We start from the raw sequence: 25629 nt of genomic DNA on the forward strand, positions 1-25629 counted from the left end.
AAGTACATACAAACAAATCCGTAAAGATTAATTAAAAATTGATAATAATTTTGCCTTCCCTCAGGTTTTGTTGCACAAAATGTGTTTACAATTCATATGATTTTTATTTCTTAATACTTGGACGAATGTGTAGCCATAAATACTTAAAGGTTAAAAGAAACTACTTTATATAAACGTTCTTAATATGATATAAAATTGCCCAGTAACTTCAAATTATTCAACTTAGTAAACTTTTGTTTAGATAGTCATATGGCTGCTGTTAATGTAAAGAGTGACTTGAAACTATGCGTCTTACTGACATCTGTAGTCAGATGATGTTGTATATGTGACTTGAGCACACAATTTACATTAAAATCCATAAAAAAAGACCTACCTCGAACTTCGTACTGTATTATATACTTGTATTATATATCAAAGTAACGAGCTACATCTGCATATGCATATAGAGAAATACTGAGAAACCAAAACATAAGAAAGCAACCGTAGCTGAAAATTCTGTCACTAATGTGCCAGTAATACGGATATTATATTAAAATGAATCTCGCTATCATAAAATAATGAAATGAAATTTCGCATCTTGTCTATAAAACCGCGGAATGTTATTATTTTTGATTTTCAGAACAAAAAAACAGTAGGCTATCCGTGCTCTGCCCATTGCATGGAATCAAATATCACGTTTATGAGTTGCAAGTCAGTAAGCATATTATTAATCTACTAGGGACCATAAGGCGGTACGAAATTCATAACACTAAGAATCTACATAGAAATAAAACACTATTTTTGTTTTATTTTTATGAAGCAGTATCGTTTTTCTCATTTTATAAACTCAGACGTGTATTAACAACTCTCATGAATTATATTAACCAATTGTCTTATGTATTAAAACACACTTGTGACTTTATGATAACAAACAATATAGAAAATTACGAAATGTGGTTCTAAGGCACAAACGTCCTTTAAATTCCATTTTATAACGAATAACAAAACAAACATACACTAATATTTTGAGTTGCTCAAGTCTTTAAAAATTCACACGGTCGACACTTTCCTTATAGCCCCCCGCTAGTACAGCGGTATATCTCCGGATTTATAACGCTAAAATCAGGGGTTCGATTCCCCTCGGTGGGCTGAGCAGATAGCCCGATGTGGCTTTGCTATTAGAAATACACACTTTCCTTATATCATATTACAGCAGACCTAGGCCGAAGCACGTAGGTACGATAATTGGAAATATGTAAGCAAATTGCAGTAGATTTGTGAACTGTTTGTATTGAAGAAATAAATTGCTTGTACAGCTGTTCTGGAGTCTTGGAACAGAATATTAACGACCAGTCATTAGTTCTCTATTCTTGATGTATGCCAAAGGATACCGTTCTAGGGTTAGCAAACTTAACTACAATAAAAATAAATCAAACATTAATTCAATGTAAAAAACAACAACATTAAACTGCATGAGAACTATAGTTTGACACAAGTCGAAGTATCAATTTACTTTCAAAAACTGTAAAAATTACAGTTGGACAAATTTTTCAACACTAAATTGATTTATACTATTTCAGTGATATCGATATTTGTTTACAAACTATCATATTTTCTGTATGAAAATATACGAAAACGATGCAAGGAAGATGGTTGATGCGAGTTGTTGTCCAATATACAGTAGACCCTCATTTTCTCAGATTTCTTTTATCCACGATTTCAGTTATTCGTCCATCTTCCACGGCAAATTTTATCACTGCAATATTGCACTTAATACACACATCATGTAAGTCTTGTGCTTCATTCTCGAACAAATAGGACTAACTATGTATTCAACCTGCGACAACTTGGAAAATATAGTTATAGAAGTAACAAAATTAAAAAGAAAACACGTTGTTGTAGCTGTGGAATGAAAACTGGAAACTTACAAAAGTGTAAGAAAAACTAACATCGTGTACTCATAACGAGGTGTTGATGGCGCAGAATTAAATGTTCAGTAAAATTAGCATTTGAAACATGACCATGTAGCAATGCTTCTGAGAGAGAAGATATTGACATGGCAGAAATTCTCTTAAAAGGATATATATTTGGACATGGAAAATAATTGACTAAGTTTTTTAAAGCTATCCATTATAATGATAGTTTATTTTTTGAACTCTAAGCATATCGACTTAAATTAACAATTCTATGATAATGGTATGATTCATTGATTTGTAATTAAATTAGAATTAGATGATTAGCCGAATGTTGATTTTGACGTTAGTTAAATAATGTAAATTACTTCCTTTTTTTAAGCGCATAGAATTAGAAATCAGATGATGTTCATTTTTTTTTTGTCCACACAACTTGTATATGAAACTAATTCGTGTTCCATTATTGGAAGTATAATTAGTGTGGAAAATCCCCTCCGTGAATTGATTTTAATAAACTACGACGTACATTAACCTATGGAAAATTTTCTGAATGACATCGGTTCGTGCTCAAGTAACAAGTAATTCTAGAGCGAGAATAAAACCAACATAATAACATCGACCTCTTGAGCCACAATCGCACAATTAAAAGTGATATTCTGATAAATAGATTAATAACTGAAGAGCTGAATGAGTTCTCTATTTTTACTTTGGCATAAACCTATTGACGTAGCAATACTGATTTTGGCATTATGTCACTTGTCAGTAAAAAATGTTTTATTTTGACCTAAGATAAATCAAAACATTTGTGCATGTACAATTTTCTTCAAAAATTTTTAAAATAAATCAAAAATATACAGTATCCAAAATTATACGAGTTGAAATCCGTTCACATCAGATGCATATTTTGTCTATTAATTCAGATTACCCTTTTTGTCTCAGAATTGTGACACAATAATATAGAAATTACTATTAGCACAGAGCCGTCTATAATTGTCAAGGCATCCTGTCAATAATACCCATTCAAAATTCTTAGACTGCTCATATCTGATCGAATAATAGTAACTGGCCATCACACTTTCAGATAAGTCTCAGAACCAAGGATTAACGATAACATATTACTCACAATCAAAGCACACTACAGAACACGATTAGTCACACATTTTGATTACTTGTTTTACTGTGTAAAAATATAAGTTAATTATATTTACAAAATTATTATATTGTAAAGCATTTATAAGCTTTAAAGTTTTTGTGCATCATATACAATATTTAACAATTACGAGTATACAAGCCTACGACGGTTTTATTATCTTGAAATTTTTACATGTTCTACAATAAGTCTATTACTCTAAATACTTAAACGATATCAATTTTCCCCATCACGTTTAGATTTTTCACAAAACGTCATATGCGTTTTTGCATAATTGAATGATTTCACTAAAATCTGGTCATATGTTTTTATGTTTAAAATGTCCACCACCACTAAGTATAGATTTCTACAGATCAACCCGACGTGAGTGTTTTATTTTTGTTCTAAAACGAATAACAGGCCTCATGACGTATCATTTCTGGATAAGATTTATTTATGCGTGCTCTTTAAGATAATACTATTTTTTCAATATTACTTGTTCGTCATTATGACAACAATAAGTTATTTAAGTGATCCAAATACATTCTGTTATATTTGTGGTAAATGTTTGTTGAGTCTCAGATTAGGAAATTGACCTCAAATGAACAGTTCAAAAGAACAATGAGAAAAGTTGATAAATAAGTGTGGATTGTTTTTAAAGACATTACTAATAATTTTTAGTTAAAACAGAGACCCAAATCACGAATGTATTGTTAATAACATGCTCGATAAATTCAAAGAATTTGGTTATAATATAAACATGAAAGTTCATTTCTTACACTCACATATTGATTATTTCTTTGAAAAATTCGGTGCCATCAACGAATAACAAGGGGAAAGGTTTCATCAAGACATTAGGGAAATGAGGAAGAAATACCAGGGAAGATGGAACGTCAGCATAATGACTAATTACTGTTGGTCAATGAAACAAGGTGCGCCAGTCGCAATACATAAAAGAAAGACTACAACACAGTTTTGAAACTAAAAGACGAATATTTCACACATACAAAGAAACCAGGATGAATGAAAATGCATATTCTTTTGACATTAATGTTTTTCCATTTTCTTAGATTGTTTGCAGTTTTGTTAACAAACATAATAACCCAAATGTTCATTGTGGTAAACGACGTAATAATTTGATCTAAGTAAAAGTTATTTTTCTTATATCGATTTGTAAGAAGAAAATCTTATGTGATAAAAACAAATAAAGATTATCTTTGAAATATACGTAGTCGAACTATGGAAAATCTTATATTAAAAACTTTTATAAAGTTTAAATTATTAGACCTGTTATAAAACACATTCAAACCTTCAGAAAATATATCTTAATCAATCGTCTGTCTATCTTTTAATTTTCGAAAGAAATAGCTAATGTGGCAGGAACTAGTTGAACGTGAATTATGCATTTTAGATTCCACTCAGCTGAGATTTTAACAAGTTGCCCAGAAAACTACGATCTACTTTAAATAAAAAGAATGCCCTACACAAAGCTCCAATATGTTGGAACATGTAGAACCTAACAACATCGTTATCATATTCTGAAACTCTATCAAAGTTAAAAAAATAATTACAGAATATTTTGTAAAGGAACGTTCTTCACTTTACTAACAGATGAGTTATAATATACGTTTATATTTATACACACAACGTATAAATTAATTATATGATTTTAACACATATTAAGATGTTATAAATGAGTTACAACAGCAGTACAACGAAGAAGATTGCTGTAGCGCCTTCATTCAATACGTAATTGAGTGAATGCTGCAATTTGTTTGAAACTCTAATGTATGAAATAATCAACAAATCGATTTCAATATTAGGATATTACTACTCGTTACTTTATATTTGGTGCAACACCAAACACCAGATATCTTATCAGTATGTAGAATACGTCTCTGGATAAAAAGTAAAATAGCTTAAGTAATCTTTCACCTTTAATTGCACTCTGGCATGACTAGGTGCTTAAGACGCTCAACTCGTAATCTGAGAGTCACGAGTTCTAATCTCCGTCACACCAAACATGCTTGCCCTTTCAGCCGTGGGGGAGTTATAATGTGACAGTCAATCCCACTATTCGTTGTTAAAAGAGTAGCCCAAGAGTCGATAGGTGGTGATGACTATCTGCCTTCCCTCTGGTTTTATACTCCTAAATTAGGGATGGCTAGAGCAAATAGCCTTTGTGTAGTTTTGCGCGAAATTCAGAAAACAAGCACCTTTAATATGATGTCTTTTGACTTCTATATTAAAGTTAACGGGTCGAAAATTCTGATTAAATTAAGGAAAAGTGAGTTTCATTTTCAGCCATCAACTATTTCAACACATTTTATTCATGCTGCAGAAGGCTAAGGTAATTTTGGTTAATATAAGTTAAAACATTTCTGTCAATTCTTTATTTAATGAATATATATTTTTATTACTTTATCACTTTCTATAGTTTATTGGTTTTGTAATTTTTGTATATAAAAATATTTTAACACAATTGATTGATTGTTTGGAATAAAGCACAAAGCTGCACAATGGAGTATCTATGCTCTGCCTACCACGAGTATCAAACTCCCAGTTTTTAGCGATGTACGTTTGAAGACATACCGCTGTGCCACTGTATGATTCCAAATATATCAAGTTGTTTAGGTGTTTATAGCTATAGGCTTAAGAATATACTTTACAATATAATTAAATTTCTGTTCAAAGAACCGCTAAACGAAAATAAAGATTTACAGAATCAATAAAACTGTATGTAAGTTACTGAAAAAATGTTCATATGATCACCTTTGTGAGTCAGAGTTTCGGGAATCTTCAAGGTTCCAGGTCGAAGAATAACTGCTTCTCCTCTGCCTTTTTTGTTCACTCCGTATAGAACTGCCACAAAATGAGCACCAGAAGGAAGCCCTGTTGCTTGGAACTCCGGTGATTTGTGCGTAAGGTTAGCAACGATTACGTTGTGCGTGATATCGTGGATTTCCATAATAAAATGTTGATTCATGCCTCCGTCGTAGCCTTCCATACATTCTATCTGGAAAGATGAGTCAGTCTGGTTTGTGACAGAGCAATTATGTAATGTTTCCGGGACACCTGATAAAAATAACGCCAATGTAACAATTTTTTTAACTTTACTTATACTAATTCACACAAGTAACCTCATTAATAAAACCGCCCTAATTAGCTTTAAATATAATCTTGATAAAATTATCTTTATATTCTATTGTGTCTAAAATACTGCAATCCCCCTTTCAAAACATTAATTTAATCAATAAGTAGAAAACGTAATAAACTGAAAGAATAGAAAGAGATGTTTTCTTGTCTAGAAAGTTAAAATCACCAAGAGCTGTTGCACCTTTAACACGGTTTTGAAATTTCTTTGGATAAAAAAAAATTCCCTGAAAGATTCTCACAAAAATTACTATTGTTTCAAAAATAGTTTTCTAATCAGAGAATTACTTTATGTTGAATATTTAAAGTTTAAACATAACTTATAGGAAATATATAATCTTCAAAACAAGAAACGCAAAAGGGATATTTTTGTTATTTTAAAGAGAAATATATGTAATAACGTTACAAGCTCAGAGTAGGGAAGGCGACTGCTCTTCAAAGTAAAGAAGAAGAAGAAAGATAAATAAAAATAAGTTACTACCATTTAGGGATTGTAAGTTTAATAAACTTACCTTTTGAAGTTAGTATTTCAGATCCCATTATGGTAGTAAGGCACTAATTAGTAGCCCAGCTAAACGAAATATGCTAGTATGAAGGGTTCCAATCAGTTATCTAAACTAACTAGTATAATTCCCAACCATCAGCCATTAAGTCTGCTGTTACAATCAATTTTCATACTCTAAACAAGTTTTAATATGCGGTAAGCTGTTCATTTGCATAAAGTAGTGCCAAGTTGTTTAATAACCTTATTCACAACTAAAAATAGTTATCAGAAATTTTCAGTAAAATTTCTTTACTTTTTATTTCTTTATATTTATTTAATACATTCTATAAATTTATCACAGAATATTTAATAATTTTATTTAAAGTTTCTTTATTAAATCGATTTATTAATAATTTTATATCAATGTTTCAGCACTAATAATAAAACATTGTAATTTATTACAAATTTGACAAAATCTAAATAATATTAAAGTTATAATACTTATAACAGAAGGGTATTGTTCATTGCTATTAAAAGAGAGTAAACTATATATTGGAAAGGAAAAATATTTTCTTTTATCAAAACTATACTCTTCAAAACAAGAAACGCAAAAGGGATATTTTTATTATTTTAAAGCAAAATATATGTAATAACGTTACAAGCTCAGAGTATGTGATGTTACACGTGTTAAGGCACTGATTGTCAGACAAAATGACAATAAAAGTTGTGCACTTTGAAAACGGAGGAAAACATCGGCTTTTTCGCCAAAACGCATGCGTGTCCAATAAATTTGTTTGAGAGATCTGCATGTTCTGCAAGTGCAACATGTGCAAAATTCCTATAAAAGTGACGGGTTCTCGGTTTCCATAGCTCAATGTTAAGCCACCGACACGCAATACAGTTACGCCAAGACTGACTGAAGCACAACGCAACAATGCCATTGGTCGATTGAAAGCAGGCGAATCTCGATCAGATGTTGCCAGAGCTGTGAATGTCCACCCAAGCACCATCACAAGACTATGGAATCGTCACCAACAACATGGATCAACTCGTGACCGTCCACGATCTGGCAGACCTCGTGTGACCACGCCCGCACAAGATCGCAACATCCGGTTACGTAACCTTCGGGATAGGACCACCACTGCGACGTCTACTACCTCAACCATACCAGGGCTGCGTAGGATTTCCGATCAGACCGTACGCAACCGTCTACGAGATTCTTAGGCCCCATGTGCAACCCATCATGGTGAACGTCAACGACTTTTTCAACATGACAACGCCCGTCCTCACACAGCCCGACTTACCACTGTCTTCTTGAGACACCACAACATCAACGTTCTTCCCTGGCCCTCCAGATCACCAGATTTAAACCCCATCGAACATCTTTGGGACGAGTTGGACCGACGTCTGCGACAGCGACAACCTCAACCGCAGACTCTACCTTAGCTTGATGCTCACGGGGGGCATACTCGTTATTGACGTTGAGTGACGTTAAACTTCACCTAGTGAGCGTGGACTTCGCCTTTGCAAACTTTGGATGTTCAGCAGTGAATGTGCAAAGTTTCACACATGTCATACAGAACTACCCGGAATAAACTTGTTAACAATTTGTCTCATATTTTGCCTTTTGCGTTTCTTTTTTTGAAGAGTATATAATTAGAATTAGGCTAGTTTCAAATATGATATTTTAAAATTTATTTTCGTTTTTCCCTCACATAATTAGCATTTCGAATAGATTTCCTTTGTTGACTAAACATATGTTTTTAACCCTACCATGAGCACAGTGCAGGTAATCTAATGTACAGCTTTACGTTTAAAAACAACTTTTCAGATAGTCTTTTGACTGCATTGTCAAACTGACGTTGAACAAAAAATGGGCCTTTGTAACAAACAAACATTGAGATCTGTATTCCTATATTTTACAACCACAAAAGGCTAAAATAAATGAGTTAAAAAACCGCAAACAAAGGTATATATTTACTATAGTATTTTTAATTATAGGTTTTAGCAATTGGGATATTAATATATCTGATGGTTACTGTTAGTTTACTGATAATGAATTGGCTTCTTAAAAATACTCTTTAGGAATATTCTTTGAAGTTTTTTCATGTACCTCTTATGTCTTGTCTCTCATCTCACACATATTTTAATACAGTATAATTAGGATAGAGAAGCATTTTGTTTCAAAATACAGATAAATCACAAATGTTTAGCTCTGATAAGCGTATCAAAAGAATTGCAATATATTTGTAATAAAATTCAACAAGGGAAATACTGTGTATTTAAAACATTAAAGTTTTACAATACATATATACAGAGATTGAATTAGAGCATTATATGATTTTAAAAATGTAATGCAATATAATATAAGAGTATACATTTTACACATCCATTCTTCTCATAGTGGCGTTAACAGCTTGATATTTCTTTGTATTGAAGAAGTTATGAGATATTTACTTTATCAAACTTATAGAATACTTCATCACATTTTAAAGTTGTTTAGAACACACGTTTTATTTTATTATTTAAAGTCTTAATAACTAGTATTACCATTTTAATATTCACATTGAACACATTAATATAAAATAAAAACAAAGCTTTTATCAGACTCCATTGTTTGCCAGGTCTTACAGTTAAATTGCTGTATATAAGTCATACAGTTATAAAATAACAACAAAGCTATAATCAAACCCCATTGTTTGCCAGGTCTCGCAGTTAAAATTCTGTACAAAAGTTATACAAATGATCTTACTTCGTACTGTTGTTTCATATTTTAAGTTATTTAAACAATATAAACATTAAAAAAACTCACTTAAATACAATATTTGGGGCTTCATCGAATTTTATTCAACCAAGAAGTTTTGCATCTAGATTATGAAATCTATTAAAACGTTTAAGACAGGTTTTTCTTTGTGATGAGAAAGTTAAACTGTTATTTTATCATTACATTTGTAATAGCACTTTTAGTATCTTTTCCACTAGCTGCATTACCGAGCCAGGTTAAAACCATTATATAGAGGTTAGAGATGAGCAACAGGTGAAATTCGTGAACTATTTACTTAAAAGTATGTAAATAAAATCAGATTTTAAATTACAACTTTTTGTGCAGTTTCTAATATCATTAGTGTAAGTTAATAATGGTCTTGGTCATGTATCAGAGAATTATGCTCTTTGGTATAATTAGTTAAGTGTATTCCTTTTCAAGTGGTATCTAAACGAAGCCGTTAGATTGAGCAACATTAGCAAAGAACTCACAATTTATTGAATGTGTAATAATTGCAGAAATGTTTCAAGTTAACAGAAATAAAAAATAATGGTGAGATTAAAAACCTTATTTGAATTATGTAAAGTAAACCATATTATTTTACACATGGAGAAACATTCTTTATTTAGCATAGCTGTAATGTCAAAATAGAAGCTAGAGATCTAAATGTACGATTTAAAAAATTGTTGATTATGAGCTATATGAAAGTTGTGTAAAATTAATAACATATTAGTTTGTTATAACTTAAAAAGCAAGCCGAAACAAAAATAAATTAAACAAAAACGATGCACTAATTGAAAATATCCCAGGGTACAAACTATAATGTAGGATTATAAAATGAATCCTAGGTTTTGTAGGTGAATGAGAAGTAGGATCAACATTGCAGTGGGGATACACCGTCTATCAGTCTTAACCTCCGTTCACCAATCTCGCATAAGAAATAAAAAAGTAGCAATAGAGATAGAGAGATGTGAGTGCTCAAGCCACATCTATATCACTCTTCACTGCCTGCAGACAGTTGTGAGGACTGGAATGCTAATTTCAGGAGGTAAGTTTTTCAACTTACCCCCAAATGGTAGTATTTTATTTTTTATCATTATTTTTATTTCAATTAATTTTTTCTTCTTTACTTTAGAAAGAAGTCACCTTCCCAAAAATTAAGGTACATTTTATAATCCCATATTATAGTTTCTACCCTGGGATCTATTCAATTAGTGCAGCGTTTTTGTTTACTTTATTTTTGTTTTGGCTTGTATTTTTAAGTTACAAGAAACTAATGTAATTAGTCAGAAGTTTAGATTTGCTGTTTTTAACGGAGACCTTCCTTGTTATTTTCCTTACTTAATTTCATTAATATGTATTCAATTGCACAAAAAATAATATATATATATATATGCAGTTCAATAGAAAATGTTAAAAATATATCAATATTCTGTATATAATTTGTTTTAATACAACGATCTACTAGTGCAGATCATAATCGAGTCAATATATATGCATAAATACATATTTTAGACATATGTTTGCTGAGTATGATGTGTATGTATATGCACATCAGGAGAGTAAAAATAATAATAATGGAAATCAGTATATATATATATATATGTTGTTGAAAGCTCGCTCTTAGTGAGTGATGCTTAGAAGATGAAATTAGTTTTTCGTTTATGGTGTTGACGTGTAATAAATAAGTGGTTTGCTGATTTCCAGACCTTTATCCCTGTTAATTTTCGGTTTGTAAATTTGCATATAAAGGTCTTCCATTATAATCCTGAATTTCCAGTCTCGTGTGATGTCAGTCGTAGAAACGAATACCTAATCTAGCTGATGTGTTGTATAGATTGCATGTTTATATTTATGAGTTTGGTTAAGTTTAGTGTTCATTGAACTTTCTCCATATGTATTTGTTTGCAGAGAATAAATTTTTCTAGTTGTTAAATATCTTGTACATCGAGCTAGCCTTTTTCACATGAACCTTTTGTATATTTAGGTCATTAAATGTCTTTTACACTCTAAATTTGATGTAAAAATAAGGCTGTTGAACTTTGACATAAACATTCCTGAGAACAGATGTTGAAAAAAACAATGTAGGACTGATCTATCTTTAACGTGGCAAAAATAATTCAGTAGGAACCTGATGAAGACCTGCGTCGGCAGTTAGAAGTTGTAATGTTCAACCTGAAGAGCAACTTATGGATATGAGGTATAAATATCCAATTTAGAGAAACGTAAACATCCTTCCGAAGAAATACTTTATTTGACTCTTTGAACTGAATAACAGGATTGACTACCACTTTTATAATGCACCCACAGCTATAGTTCAGAGTATATTCAGTGGCATTAAGTTTAAAACTTTTCCAATCGCAGCCAACTTAATTTGTCAAGTCATATTATTTGGTAGATCAAAACCTGGTTCTCAAATAAACTGTCAATGGGTAGATGAAATTTGTTTGAACTTTCAAATTTATTAAAAGTCTAAACAAGAACTGTTTTGAATAATAAATATAGTATTTTTGATACAACCTGTAAACCAAGCTTTAAGAAAACATATGAGATAAATGCAATAATTTTCTTTACAAATGTAATTTCTTATTTCAATACCATAGGCAGAACTTGCTTTTTTCATTTCAACAAAGCTTTGAGTACTAAAGTGTGTTTTTATTCGAGATCACGAACAGCAGAACATAACAAAATACGAAGTTTCAAAACCCAAACGTATTCTTAAATATTATAAAACAAATATATATGTAAACATTCATGCAGTTAATACATATAAAGCACACATGCATATATATACATATTAATTACATAACTAATCAATAAATCTTATTTGTTCTGGGAAGATTTAGTGATGATTTTAGGATGCACTGCGTCGACTTTCTCACTGTATCATCTTGGATTGTATGCGTTATTTTAAAATACTAAAGTGAAGTACTCCAGTGTTACAAGGGGAGGGCGACTATGGTTATATATATATAGTTACTTATAGTCTACAACTTTCTTCTTTTTAGAATAATATTAACTATGTTTTACACTTAAATATTTATTCCATTTTGCACGTTTCTTTTTTCAAAATTATTTCCTGTTTATCTGACACGCTATGAAATAGAAGGGCAGTGAGCATCTTAAATAGACCAAACAGAGATGCCTTTATTTGATAATAAAATTATTAGAACTTAATATTTTTGTAATTATTAAATAGGATGCACGAATTTATACAAACTAAACTTTTAAGTTTAGTTTCTGCTAAATTGCGAAAACATATTTCTTGTTTATTTATTTACTTCAGATGTATAACAGTTGTTAGCGACATTGTTATAATTTTAAAAAATTAAGTAATTACTTTAATGTTATTCAAATAAACTTAAATTTTGAAGAAACTGAGGCGTCGTTTGTTCAAAATTAACTTATAGATGACAAACTCTCTCCAATTTGTAACAAGTTAGCACTTTTGATCATCACAAAATTGCAGGTTGTGGCACCAATTTGGTATTTTATACAATTTCTCAACACAGTGTTCCACGATTTTTACACTAAGTAACGTATATTTTAACATATATACACTGCTGGCCAAAATCTTAAGGCCGATGAACATTAAGAAAAAAATATGCATTTTGCGTTGGTAGAATCAACCACTTATTTGAGTAGAGCTTCGAAAGATGAAAATAAGAAAAGGGAAAAAAAAACTCTTTTAGCATTTAATAGGGAAAATGTAAACACTATGAAATTAGCCTAAATACTAGCAGGTCAAAAGTTTAAAACCATATCAAAAATAAGTCCTAAACAGAGTAGGAAATGCACAACAAGAGGTCTCTGTAGTGAGTTGCACGACCGTCATTGCGAATAACTTCAAACATTCGCTTTGGCATGGTCGATATAAGCGTTTGCAGAAGGCTGGCTGGAATGTTATTCCAAGTGGTAAGGATGGCTTCACGAAGATCATGCACTGTTTGGAATTGACGTCCATTTCTATAGACTTCCCTTGCCATTCACCCCGAAATATTTTCAATGGGGCTCAGTTCGGGCGAACATGCTGGATGGTCCAAAAAAATCACGTTATTCGCCATGAAAAAGTCCTTTGTCCTGCGGGCATTGTGGATTGCAGTGTTGTCCTGCTGAAAGATCCAGTCATTTCCACACAAGCGAGGGCCTTCAATCAATAAGGATGCTCTCTGCAACAGGCCAATGTAGCCAGGTACTGTTTGACGCCCCTGTATAACTTGAACCTCCATAGTTCCATGGAAGGAGAAAGCACCCTAGATCATGATAGAACCTCCTCCACAGTGTCGTGTAGAAAATGTCTCTGGTACGATATCCTTATCATGCCAGTAACATTGGAAGCCATCTGGACCATCCACGTTAAATTGTTTCTCATCAGAGAACAAAACCTTCGTCCACTTTTCTACGTCCCATGTTTGGTGCTTCTCAATAATGTTTAACCAGCTGTTTCGTGGTGTGGAAGGAGGCGTGGCCTTTGCAAACATTTACTGTTTTTAAAGCCTTTTCAGTTGCATTATGCGTTTGTAAGGGCCTTAATATAAATTAACGATCAGCTGGTGTTTTGCCGGACAACCCATCGAATCCTCCTGCTCAACGCCGGCGAAATTTTCTTGGGCCAACCACTTGAAATTCTCGTTCCGTATCCCTCAGGGTTTTTTAAGAAATTTGCAACAGCAGTTTTAATATGCCCAATCTCACCAGCCATGGCACGTTAAGAGAGACCTTGCTTTTGCAGCTCGACAATTCTGCCACGTTCAAACTCTGTCATTTTTTTAGCATTTGCCATGTTTTTACCCAATGTAAGACAGGGGATGTCAGTGGGTGATGCTGACAACGCTAACGCTTGAACACAAATGACTAAATTTCGTTACGTGTTTACTGATTTACGCTTCGTTTCAGTGTGTCCTTAAACCTTTGACCAGCTAGTATTTAGGCTATTTCATAGTGTTCACATTTTCCCTATGAAATACAAAAAAAATATTTTCCCTTTTCTTATTTTCATCTTTCGAAGCTCTACTCAAATAAGTAATTGAGTCTAACAACACAAAATGTATATTTATTTCTTTATGTTTATTGGCCTTAAGATTTTGGCCAGCAGTGTATACATAGGTAGATAGAAAGACAGATGATGGAATGTATGGAACCCATACATTCCTATGCACAACATAGACAGAAGAACTTATTAGATGTCAAACAATCAGCTAAACGTAGGTTTCATATCTGAAAATCAGATAGATGTCTTTACAACAAATAAATTCATCTGTGACTTGCGTTTATTATAAAATCTTCACAGGAGTGAAACAGGTTTGTTCCTAATATATTGCTATTGTTTTTCTCTTCATGATAATCAGTTATTATAAGTAGTACAAACTTTAACACTTTGGTCTTATGTATGACAATGATAATAAAGCTAGTATGAAATCAAAAGTCCCACTACTGAGGACTATATAAAAAATGGCAGAAAAATATTTCATTTGATTTTAATCTATGTTATTGGATATGGTATATTTACGACATGTTCAGGACTATTCGGTGATAAAGTTATTTCAAAATTGGGGCGATTGTAATAGAGTGTTTGACGATATATTAATATCACAGTTTATGTTATTGTAGAATGTAAAGCTAATTTAGTGAAAGATCTTGAGAATTACACTTGCACGAAGGCCCGACATGACCAGGTGGATTAAGGTGTTCAACTCGTAATCCGAGGGTCGTGGGTTCGAATCCCTATCACACCAAACATGCTCGCCCTTGTAGCCGTGGGAGCGTTATAATGTGACGGTCAATCCCATTTTTCGTTAGTAAAAGAGTAGCCCAAGAGTTGGCGGTGGGTGGTGATGACTAGCTGTCTTCCCTCTAGTATTACATTGCTAAATTAGGGACGGTTAATGCAGATAGCCCTCGAGCAGCTTTAGCAAAATTCGAAAACAAACAAAACACTTGCAGGATTGTAAAGTTATTTTTTGTTAAATTATGAAAGAACTCGTTCTTAAGAAATGTTTTAAAAATAACAAATATAACATGTTATTATTTATTGTAATATAACTCAGACATAATAAATTGTTGGCTGATATGTGTTGAGACAACTAATGTAATAATGTACAGTCGCAAAATGTCAAAAGTTAGTTTCAATCCTAGGCGAAGTTTATTAAATTATATATGTGTTAAAATGTAACGTAAAAATAAAAGAACTGTTTCGTTTTATGGATGTCATTCCAAAAAAAATAAGTGACAGTTTCCATCTATTAGTTAGGTATCTTGCTGTGTAAAATAATATGTATAGTATATCCCTGGTAGGCCCGGCATGGCCAAGCGTGTTAAGGCGTGCGACTCGTAATCTGAGGGTCGCGGGTTCGCATACCCGTCGCGCCGAACATGTTCGACCTCCCAGCCGTGGGGGCGTTATAATGTGACGGTCAATCCCACTATTCGTTGGTAAAAAAGTAGCCCAAGAGTTGGCGGTGGGTGGTGATGACTAGCTGCCTTCCGTTTAGTCTTACACTGTTAAATTAGGGACGGGTAGCGCAGATAGCCGTCGTTTAGTTTTGTGCGAAATTCAAAAACAAACAAGCAAACAATAAAAAAGACAACTCACCAGGGATATTGTTTGTTTAGCAATCTATAAATAGAAGGAAAGCAACTAGTCATCACCACCCACCTCCATCTCCTGGGTTACTCTTTTACAAACGAATACCGGGATTGACCGTCACACTACAACGCTCACACGGCTGAAAATGCGAGCATGGTTGGTGTGACGGGGATTTGTATCCGCTACTCTCAAGCTGGGAGTTAAGCGCCCTAACCACCTGGTCATGCCGGACTTGTCTTTTTGTAAACGTGAGAGCTGGTCAAGTATAATGTTGTATTTTTGAACAAAATGTTATACTGACATCGCATTAGATAACCTTCTTAGAATCAGTGGAATTGCGGATGAGCAGCACTAATTAGACCTAAAGTGTTTGGTGACTGCTAAACCAAAGTAGATTTTAAATTAGTAGAACTCTTTCTTACCGGGATTCTCAAACTGTAACTATGTTTTAAATTTGGAATAAAAAAAAACTGTCAAGAGATCAATGTGTTTCACAGCAATTATTAAACAATAATGTCCCGTTGGATATATTAAAACACATAATGAAAATCTTGTAAATTTTATTTGCTTGATTGTATTTATACAGAATGGCAAGCTTTTCATAACATTGGAATTCAATGAACATTGTAGATTACCTTGTGAGCTTTAGATTTCTTAGAGGTATTACTTAATACTGTATTAGATCTCTACGAAATATCATATTTCCCAGAGATTACATGATATTTTAGTTTATCCAACTTACGTCAAAAATTAATGACTAAATATTCTTTGACAGGTGGTTATGATGACAAAAGGAAGATGTGATGTATTATATCGAAAACGATAACTTGTGCTATATTTATAACTCAACAAAAAACACAAATTACCCTCAGTTGGTTAGATAAACAGTTAAATTGCTCAAATTATACTCAGTTTGCTGTATAAACTACTGACGAATTGAGAACGACATTTAGTTTATTATAAAACTACTATTAAACTACTAAAGAAGTAAAAATAATTGAGTTTTTACAAACACTATTAAAGTATGGAAGAGTTAAGAATGAACTTAAAATGGTTAAACACACTGTTAAAAAGCTCTAGATTTAAGAATGATAATGTGTTGATTAGATAAACAACCAAACTATTGAAATGTTAAAAATGACACTGAGTTTGTTATATGGTCGACAAACCAATGAAGACTAATGAACGATACTGAGTTGGTTAAATATATTATTAAACTACTGAAGAATTATAAATGGTTTAGAGTTAGGTATGTGTACTACTAAACTACTGAAGACTTGAGAATGATAATCAGTTGATTATATGAACTACCGAAGAGGTACAAATGGCATTAGTTTGTTAGATACACTATCAAAGTACAAAAATAATTGACTGAGGTGGATAAATACACTATAAAACAGCTCTAGATTTAAGAATGAGACTGAGTTGTTTTTATATATTATCAAATTAGTGAAAATCTAAGATGGACATTCAGTTGGTTCCATACACTATTAATCTACCGAATAATTAAGAATTATACTATGTTGATTTTATACAGGGTGTTCGGAAAGTCACTGTGCAGTTTTGTAATCATATTTTATTCAGTCTATTTCAAGCCAGCAACTGATAGCGGTGTTTAGAAACAGAATAAGAAGGATCCAAGCCTGTATTGATGCCAATGGGGGTCACTTTCAACATTGTTTATGATTGTCATTCATATTTACCTCCTGTATTTTATATTGAAACATGTCTGTTGATAAATATATAAGTGCACAGTGACTTTCCGAACACCCTGTATATTGTCAAATTAGTGAAAATCTTAGTATGACACTGTGTTGATTCGACACGTTATTAAATTACCGAAGAAATAAGAATGATAATATGCTGATTAAATAAACTATCAAACTACTTAAAAGTTAAGAATTCCATAAGGCAGTTTGAAACTAATACTAACTGTAGTAAAAGAAAATTAGTAAAGTGCCATTTTATAGTATTTAATGTTTTCTACGTACGATCTATGACAAAAACATACAAGAGAAGTGCACAAACAATATATAACATTCCACCACGTTGAATTTATTTCAAACAAGCCCGGAGACCTCGTCAAAGTATATTACAAGATTGAGACACCTAATTCTGTTGGCAATAACTGTCAAGCTATGAAAGAGTGGTAATATCTTATTTGATTAAACTATTTCCTTTAATTGACATGTTTGTGTGCAGGATCAACTGATTTTCTCTAAATAAGATTCATGCTAAATATATTACAATTAACTAGATGAAAACTGTCTTGCTAGTATTATGTTGCCATAGTACATTACTTGGACATTCTGACAGAATGTTTGAAAATCATGTACTGGAAAGACTTTGCTTCTATTAATTTATATTGTATTACATCGAATCTATTTCACTATAGTTTATTACTGTAGATATAAGATTAGTTACTTGTTTGGTGGTGTGTAGTTAAAGAAAAAAATATATACAATGTGTTGAATTAAAATGTAAATTGTACTACTCACCACTGGCCGAGCGCGTAAGGCGTGCGACTCGTAATCCGAGGGTCGCGGGTTCGCGCCCGCGTCGCGCTAAACATGCTCGTCCTCCCAGCCGTGGGGGTGTATAACGTGACGGTCAATCCCACTATTCGTTGGTAAAAGAGTAGCCCAAGAGTTGGCGGTGGGTGATGATGACTAGCTGCCTTCCCTCTAGTCTTACACTGCTAAATTAGGGAGGGCTAGCACAGATAGTCCTCGAGTAGCTTTGTGCGAAATTCCAAAAAACAAACACACTACTCAACACGAGAAGAAAGCTAAGTATACTTCTTACAAACAGGTTAGAAAGACATAAACTGATATCTTAATCTGTAATTATATTGACAAAATAATAGAACTTACCAGCAGGGATTATACTAAATATGCAAGGAATTTTTTGTACCCCTGCAGTGTTCGTACCCCAGCAACTGAGTAATCCATAATCATTTTGATTCCTTGGAATAATAGTAGCATAACTTGTAGTTCCATTGTTTACAAAATTAATAATGTCCATCACCTCTCGGCTGTTATTCATTTTCCATTCAAATTGGATATCCGTTGGGTCAGCGTCCAAGTTACAGGATATTCGTACAGCCTCATTCACAGCTGCTCCATATATAAATTTCTGGTTCATTTCACACCGAGGGGCATCTTTAAGAATAGTATAGCCAGCCAGTAAATCAAATAATATTATTATAGAACATAAAATATAGAATTATATGCTGACAGTCATGATGCGATCCTGATTTTACATACGATATGTATTTATCTTTACATGTAAAATCGCTCACTTAGTATTTAAATAATTACCCTCATGAAATGTCGACGTATTTGATAAATTTTCTTTTATATCCCATTTTTAGCTACTCTATACCTTTAACACCATATACTCATGCATCTAGCATCTTCCTCTTTCATATCAAATAAATCTTAGGAAAATATATAATAAACGATAAACATCTGGTGAATAATATTCATCAGTAAAAATAATAATTTATGTAATAGCTATTTATGAATCAACTGATGCATAAATCCATTTTTTCGAGACAAAGTTTAAGCAGACTTACTTTATGTATTATATTGAAATATAATTCATCATTTTAAATTGTGTCAAAAATTGTTTTATTAAAATTAGATGTTGATATATAAAATACAAGAATCTGAAAACTACTCTCCATAAAGAAGGTTGTATTCAGACTTAAGGATTAAAACAATATTTACTTGTGATGAAATCGACTTTGGAGCTTTTAATTTTTAGAGTCATATATACGTCACTTATTATTTATTAGGTGTTTGTTTTAATTTCTTAGATAAATAATAATCATACCACTTTAGTTTATTATATTATTACAAGGAGAAAAATAGAATACATTAAAAATAGCCTCATTCGATTCAAATACATTTATTTAAATGTTGCCTGACGTATAAATGATTAATTAAAGGATGTCTAACTAACAAGTGAATTTTAAAATAACTTATTACATTCTTAAAATGTATGTTTAATCGTATATAAATAGCTTTGCATTTCTAGCATTTTAAAAGATACATAATTATTGTAAGAATTACATATATCACTGATATTACAGAAATATCTATAATATTCTTGTGTATATGATATTTGTAGTTTAATGTATAGATTACAGGCTATATTGTAATGACAAATCTATAGATTAACATTATTGATTTAATGCAACAAACTAAATTAATCTACTAGCATTAATCAAAGTAATTTGCATTGTCTGAACTTCTCTAATTGGTCTAATATTACACAAGATGGAATTATTATTCTCTGTTCTGAAGGTTAAGATTTCGATCAACGGTCACGAAACGTTTTTGAACACTTATGAGCAGAAATAGTTAAAAACAACCGTGATAACTTATAGTAATTATAAGTAATCACGTTGATGTTAGATTGATGAAACAGAGAGTTAGAAAGAAAGGAAAATAAAAGTTGCATAACTGGTGCCTTAAGTACGTTCTTGAAATTAGCTGTCTTTTATCACGTACTCGTTATTTCAAAGAAAATACTAAAACGTTAACTTTCCCTTTAATCATTGTTTTATTTATAAATACAACTGTTTTGTATAATTTAATTACAATGCAGATACACATTTCGTTACTTTCGTAAGTTTTTAAGATATTTAGTTATCCATTTCTTAGATTCTATGTTAAGTCAGTTTTTCTTACACAATTTCTTTTAAATTTTTGCTTCACAAGAGAACACTTTTAACTGTGTATTAGACTAGCTTTATTAAATTATTATTTATGTAGATAGATCAATCTTTATTATAAAATTACACCTACATTGAACTCTCAGAAATACTGAATTGCTTTCTCCTTGGCCTTCGCTGTTCGTCGCTAGGCAAGTGTAGCGACCTCTACTTGATCGCTCAACTTTTTGGAGAACTAGGGACTGGTTGCTGATAATCACACCTGCGGATGTATTGGTCTGAAGTTCACGGCCTTCGAAATGCCAACTTATATCTGTCGCTGAAGGATACGCCCGAACATTGCATTCGAAGTAAACATCATAACCTTCCTGAATATGGCTGTGACGAAGTTTACTTCCAAGACGAAGTGACATTTGTGGAATAACTACATGTTCACGATATGAAAATTCATAATTAATATATGCATTTAAAAACTTTCGCATATAACTTTCATATATAGAACTTTCTTAGGAATCAGAATTAAATTTCATATTTCGTTGTCTAAAGAAAGTTATGAGTGAAATACACTAAGGTATATCATAACTAATCTTTTTAAAAGTCCGAATTACTAATTCCAATATACATGATATTATATACGCCAACTTGGTTAAACACTCACACTTTCCACCATTGAAAATTATTAAAATATGTATTATCACTTTCTAAACGCGAACAAAACTATTTTTGTTATTAAATACAGACAGGCACGTATGTATGTGTGTGTATATATATATATTAGTGAAAGTGAATACATTTTAATGAAGTTAAATAGGCAAAATCATAAGGAAATACAAACCTCTGACTAATTATATTAGTTTGTTATAACTTAAAAAACAAGCCGAGACAGAAATAAATTTAAAAAAAACATTGTACTAATTGAAAAGATCCCAGGGTACAAACTATAATGTATCTAAAATAAATAATGTTATTAACACTGTTTATCCAGTAGAATTAGAAATTGAAAACAGTTCAGTATCTAATACAGTAGTATACTATTTAGATTTATAAATTAAAATAATTGATAAATATATCTATGTAAATATTTTTGATAAAAGAAAATATTTTGTCTTTCCAATTTATGGTTTACCTTCTTGTAATAGTAATATATCATAAATACCCTTCTGTTATAAGCATTATAATTTTGCAATTATTCAGAGGCTGCAAAATTTGTAATAAATTAAAATATTTTAACAGCAATGTTGAAATAGTGATACAAAAATTAATAGTTAATGGATTTAATAAAAAACTTAAATAAAATTATTAAATTATTCTGTGACAAATATAAGAATGTATTAAAAATATAAAGAAATAAAAATTAGATAAATTTTACTAAAGTTTTCTAATAACTACTTTTAGTTATGAATAATGTCATTTAACAGCTTGGCACTACTTTATGCGGATGTACAGCTTGCTGCATATAAATGTTTGTTTAGAACATGATAGTCACAGTAGACTTGGTGAATGGGTGGTGGTTCAGAGCTTTACTAGTTTGTTTGGGTAGCTGAATGGGACGCTTCATGCTGGTATAGTTCGTTTGCTGTGCTGTCAGTTAGCGTCTTTCTACCCTATTGGGAGCTAATAAACTAACTTCAAGAGGTAAGTTTTCATCTTACTTACCCACAAATGACAGTAACTTATTTTTATTTCAATTAATTTTTTCTTCTTTACTTGAGAGAGCAGTCACCTTTCCACAACTGTCTGTAAGCAAGTATAGATATGGGAAGTTGTGGACTAGAGAACCCACATCTTGCTATTCTAATTTCTATTTCTGTACCTATTGCTACTTTTTTATTTCTTAGATGTAAATATGTAAAAATCGACTGTAAATATATGCTGTTTTTTGTGTGTGTATTTCAACATACATAATAGATAGACGTTTGTTACTACAAAATAACATATACTTACAATGAACGTCCAGCTTCCAGCCATCTTCTATGGCACTTCTTGGAATCAAAGGATTTTCTGCTCGACAGGATAAGTATTTACCGTTGTCATCATTGGTAGGCTTGATTGTTAGGACACTAACACTTATGTTTCCGTTGGCGGTTGGGTCAGGTGAAGTCAGAGTTCTGGTACTTTTTAGCTGCTGGCTCCCTTTCCACCAACTTATTTTCGCAGGTGGTCTTGATCCAACAGCTTGACATCTAAGCTGTGTTGACTTTTCTGCAGAGAGGGGACGATCTTTGTCTAGGACTTGCACAGCTATAGGTCTAACTATAAAATGTAAAAGTCATAATGATTATTCTAGTTTAGCCTGCGAAAATAAAAATAACTCTTAACTTTCAGGTTTAAACTATATATTTCTTGAAAATATAGAGTAATTTGAAGTGTAACTTGATCTGGTTTTATAAATCGTAAAATTGAATAAAAAATAGCTTATCATAAGAAGGTAAGAAACTACGTACTGTAAGCTACTGATTTAGTATTTAAATGTAAATGTTGTTTCTCACAATCCATAAAGTAACATTTGTAACAAGACCGATTGAGATAATAAAACAATTTAGATTATTAGAGTTCACTGATGTTGTTAAAGAAATGATGTAATCTCTTTAAAGTAATGTTCCTTCTCCATAATACAATAACTCATAACTCCCTCTTGCAAATATATATATATATACATAATTCTTATGCACGCTACTTAATTATCACTTTTATTCAACAATTGTATTAAGTTGTTTGTTTGTTTGTTTATTTACTATTTAAAACACCATTTAATAGTTTTCTATGTACCAATAATTTTAAACAACTACTTTCGGAAGTGAATTTTGCACTTAAATTTTGATAGCCCCTTATATCTCTGAAAACTAAAGTTGTTACATTTTACTTTTCCAAAAATACTATACCGTTAATATTTATGTGTGTTTAACGAATTATGTCTAGAAAAGACTAGGGAATTTAGCTGTTTACATCAGCTAAACGTAGAAGATACTAAGAAACAAAACATAAGATTCAACCGCTAAATACAAATTCATAAATAATATAGAAAGCCATTAAGAACACTGAAGAAAAACAAGTATATCTTCTACACTGTTTTATATCCATTTGCGAAATCGATATCAGTTTCAAATATATTTGTGATAATTTGTCTGGAAAATCATCTTAAAATGACATAATACGTTCTTATATAAACTGTTTTTTTAACAATCTACTAACTGTTTCCGAAATGCAACTTATTATTTTCGATAATAAAATCGAAAGCATAAACATTTGAGAAACAGATATTTAAGACAGTAAGTGAATTCTGTTCTTAACTATCGTCGAGTCTTCTGTCTCATGTTGTTTTTGTTGTTATTTCTTGTTTCGACATATGAGAACTGATATATTCTGTAATGGCATCAAATATTTATGCGATATGACATAAAGTGAACAAAGAAACTAATAAAAGTGCATCATATACCATAACAACCAATTTCAGACAAGTGAATCTACATTTCTGACGAAATACTCAACATGATGAGATTACAAATACATATTGAAAGAGGTAATCGGTGAATTCAATTACATATTTATAGACTATAGAGAATTTAGTTATCGCAAACAAGTGAATAATAATGTTTCGAAACATGAACTCTTATCTTTTGAACTGGTTTATACAAACATTTGATTCTACAAATTAGTAGGATTTCTATCATGTCATAAACTGCTAAAAATAGTGGAATAATGTGCTAAATAGCCTAGGATATAGTTTTCATAAAGGAAACGCATTTCTGTTAAGTCTTTTATCGAACTTTCATAAAATGTCATAATTACCAGTGTGAATTAGAAACAAAAATGATACCAACGTAGAAAAAAAATGACATTATACACAATATTGACTAGAGTAGTATGCGTTACTAGAAATTAAGTCGTTTAATTTTTATTACATGCATATAAGAATGACTTTATCTTTTACATTATCAATATTCCTTTACTAAGAACATTTTAAACCAAAATTGGAACGATAAATAGTCGTTATTCTTTATTGGTGACAGTTTCAGTATAATTAATATTGCGGTATGAAATGTTGACTGTTTATATAGTTGAATATAATATTATTTATCGTGATTAATAAGACACGCTTTGAATTTTACAAATGCTACTTATTTAGGAATGTACCTTAGAATAAACAAATTCTCTTTATATGCAGGTGCATCCAAATGGCTACTGAGGAAAAACTTTTGATTATTTTTATGCGTTTAGTAGTCCATATACAAGGCAGTAAATAAAAATTACCCATCGCTAATTCTTGGGCTACTCTTCTCTGAACGAAGAGAGTGATTTGATGATGACTCTTATAAAGCCCTCATGGCGCCAAATGCAGAGCGTGTTTTTGCGGCGATGTTGATTCATAAGCCCTAGGATTCATATTCTATGCAGAGTGCACACATTGAGTTTTATATAAGTACATATACTCTGAGATACACCGTAGGTTATATCAGATGTACAATATGAAATATACCGTGGTTTATACAAGTACGTAAATTGTGAGATACACAGTCTCACATAAGTACGTATACTGTGAGAAACATTGTGATTTGACGATACGGCGTCCTCGAACAAATACAAATATATAATAGCTAAAGACAGTTCAAGCCTTCTGTGGGATGACATATAGGTGAGACAGATCAGAACAATGATTTCTGTATTACACCTTGGGAAAACTAAGACACGTGCCAGATTTGGTGGAAACAAATCTAAAAATTCACAGATTGTAAGCGTAAAAACACAGATTTTCGATAAAGTTTATTTAGATACCAAAGAATATTTACATTCATGATAAGTGACTTATGGAGAATATATAATAAAACACATTTTCAATTATACGAAGAAACTCTTTGATTTGTGTTCCCTTACATGATGTTATTTACTCGTAGCCAGTGGTAAACTTGTGATATTATGACGCAAATAGTTGAATTACTATA

At 31.6% G+C, this 25629-nt stretch overlaps 1 protein-coding gene across 1 annotated transcript in view; it reads right to left on the minus strand.

Annotated features, from left to right (window-relative positions):
* The window catches only part of LOC143225195 (protein turtle-like), a 106268-nt gene that overhangs the window by 15898 nt on the left and 64741 nt on the right, over window positions 1–25629 (minus strand). The window contains exons 5-8 of the mRNA XM_076454178.1: window positions 22634–22942; window positions 20823–21113; window positions 18882–19169; window positions 5794–6096 (exon numbers count right to left, since the gene is read on the minus strand). Of these exons, the coding sequence (XP_076310293.1) occupies window positions 5794–6096; window positions 18882–19169; window positions 20823–21113; window positions 22634–22942 (1191 nt within the window). The remainder of the gene's footprint in view (window positions 1–5793; window positions 6097–18881; window positions 19170–20822; window positions 21114–22633; window positions 22943–25629) is intronic.

This window comes from Tachypleus tridentatus, chromosome 9 (assembly GCF_004210375.1).
Source record: "Tachypleus tridentatus isolate NWPU-2018 chromosome 9, ASM421037v1, whole genome shotgun sequence".
In the NCBI taxonomy this organism is placed as follows: domain Eukaryota; kingdom Metazoa; phylum Arthropoda; class Merostomata; order Xiphosura; family Limulidae; genus Tachypleus; species Tachypleus tridentatus.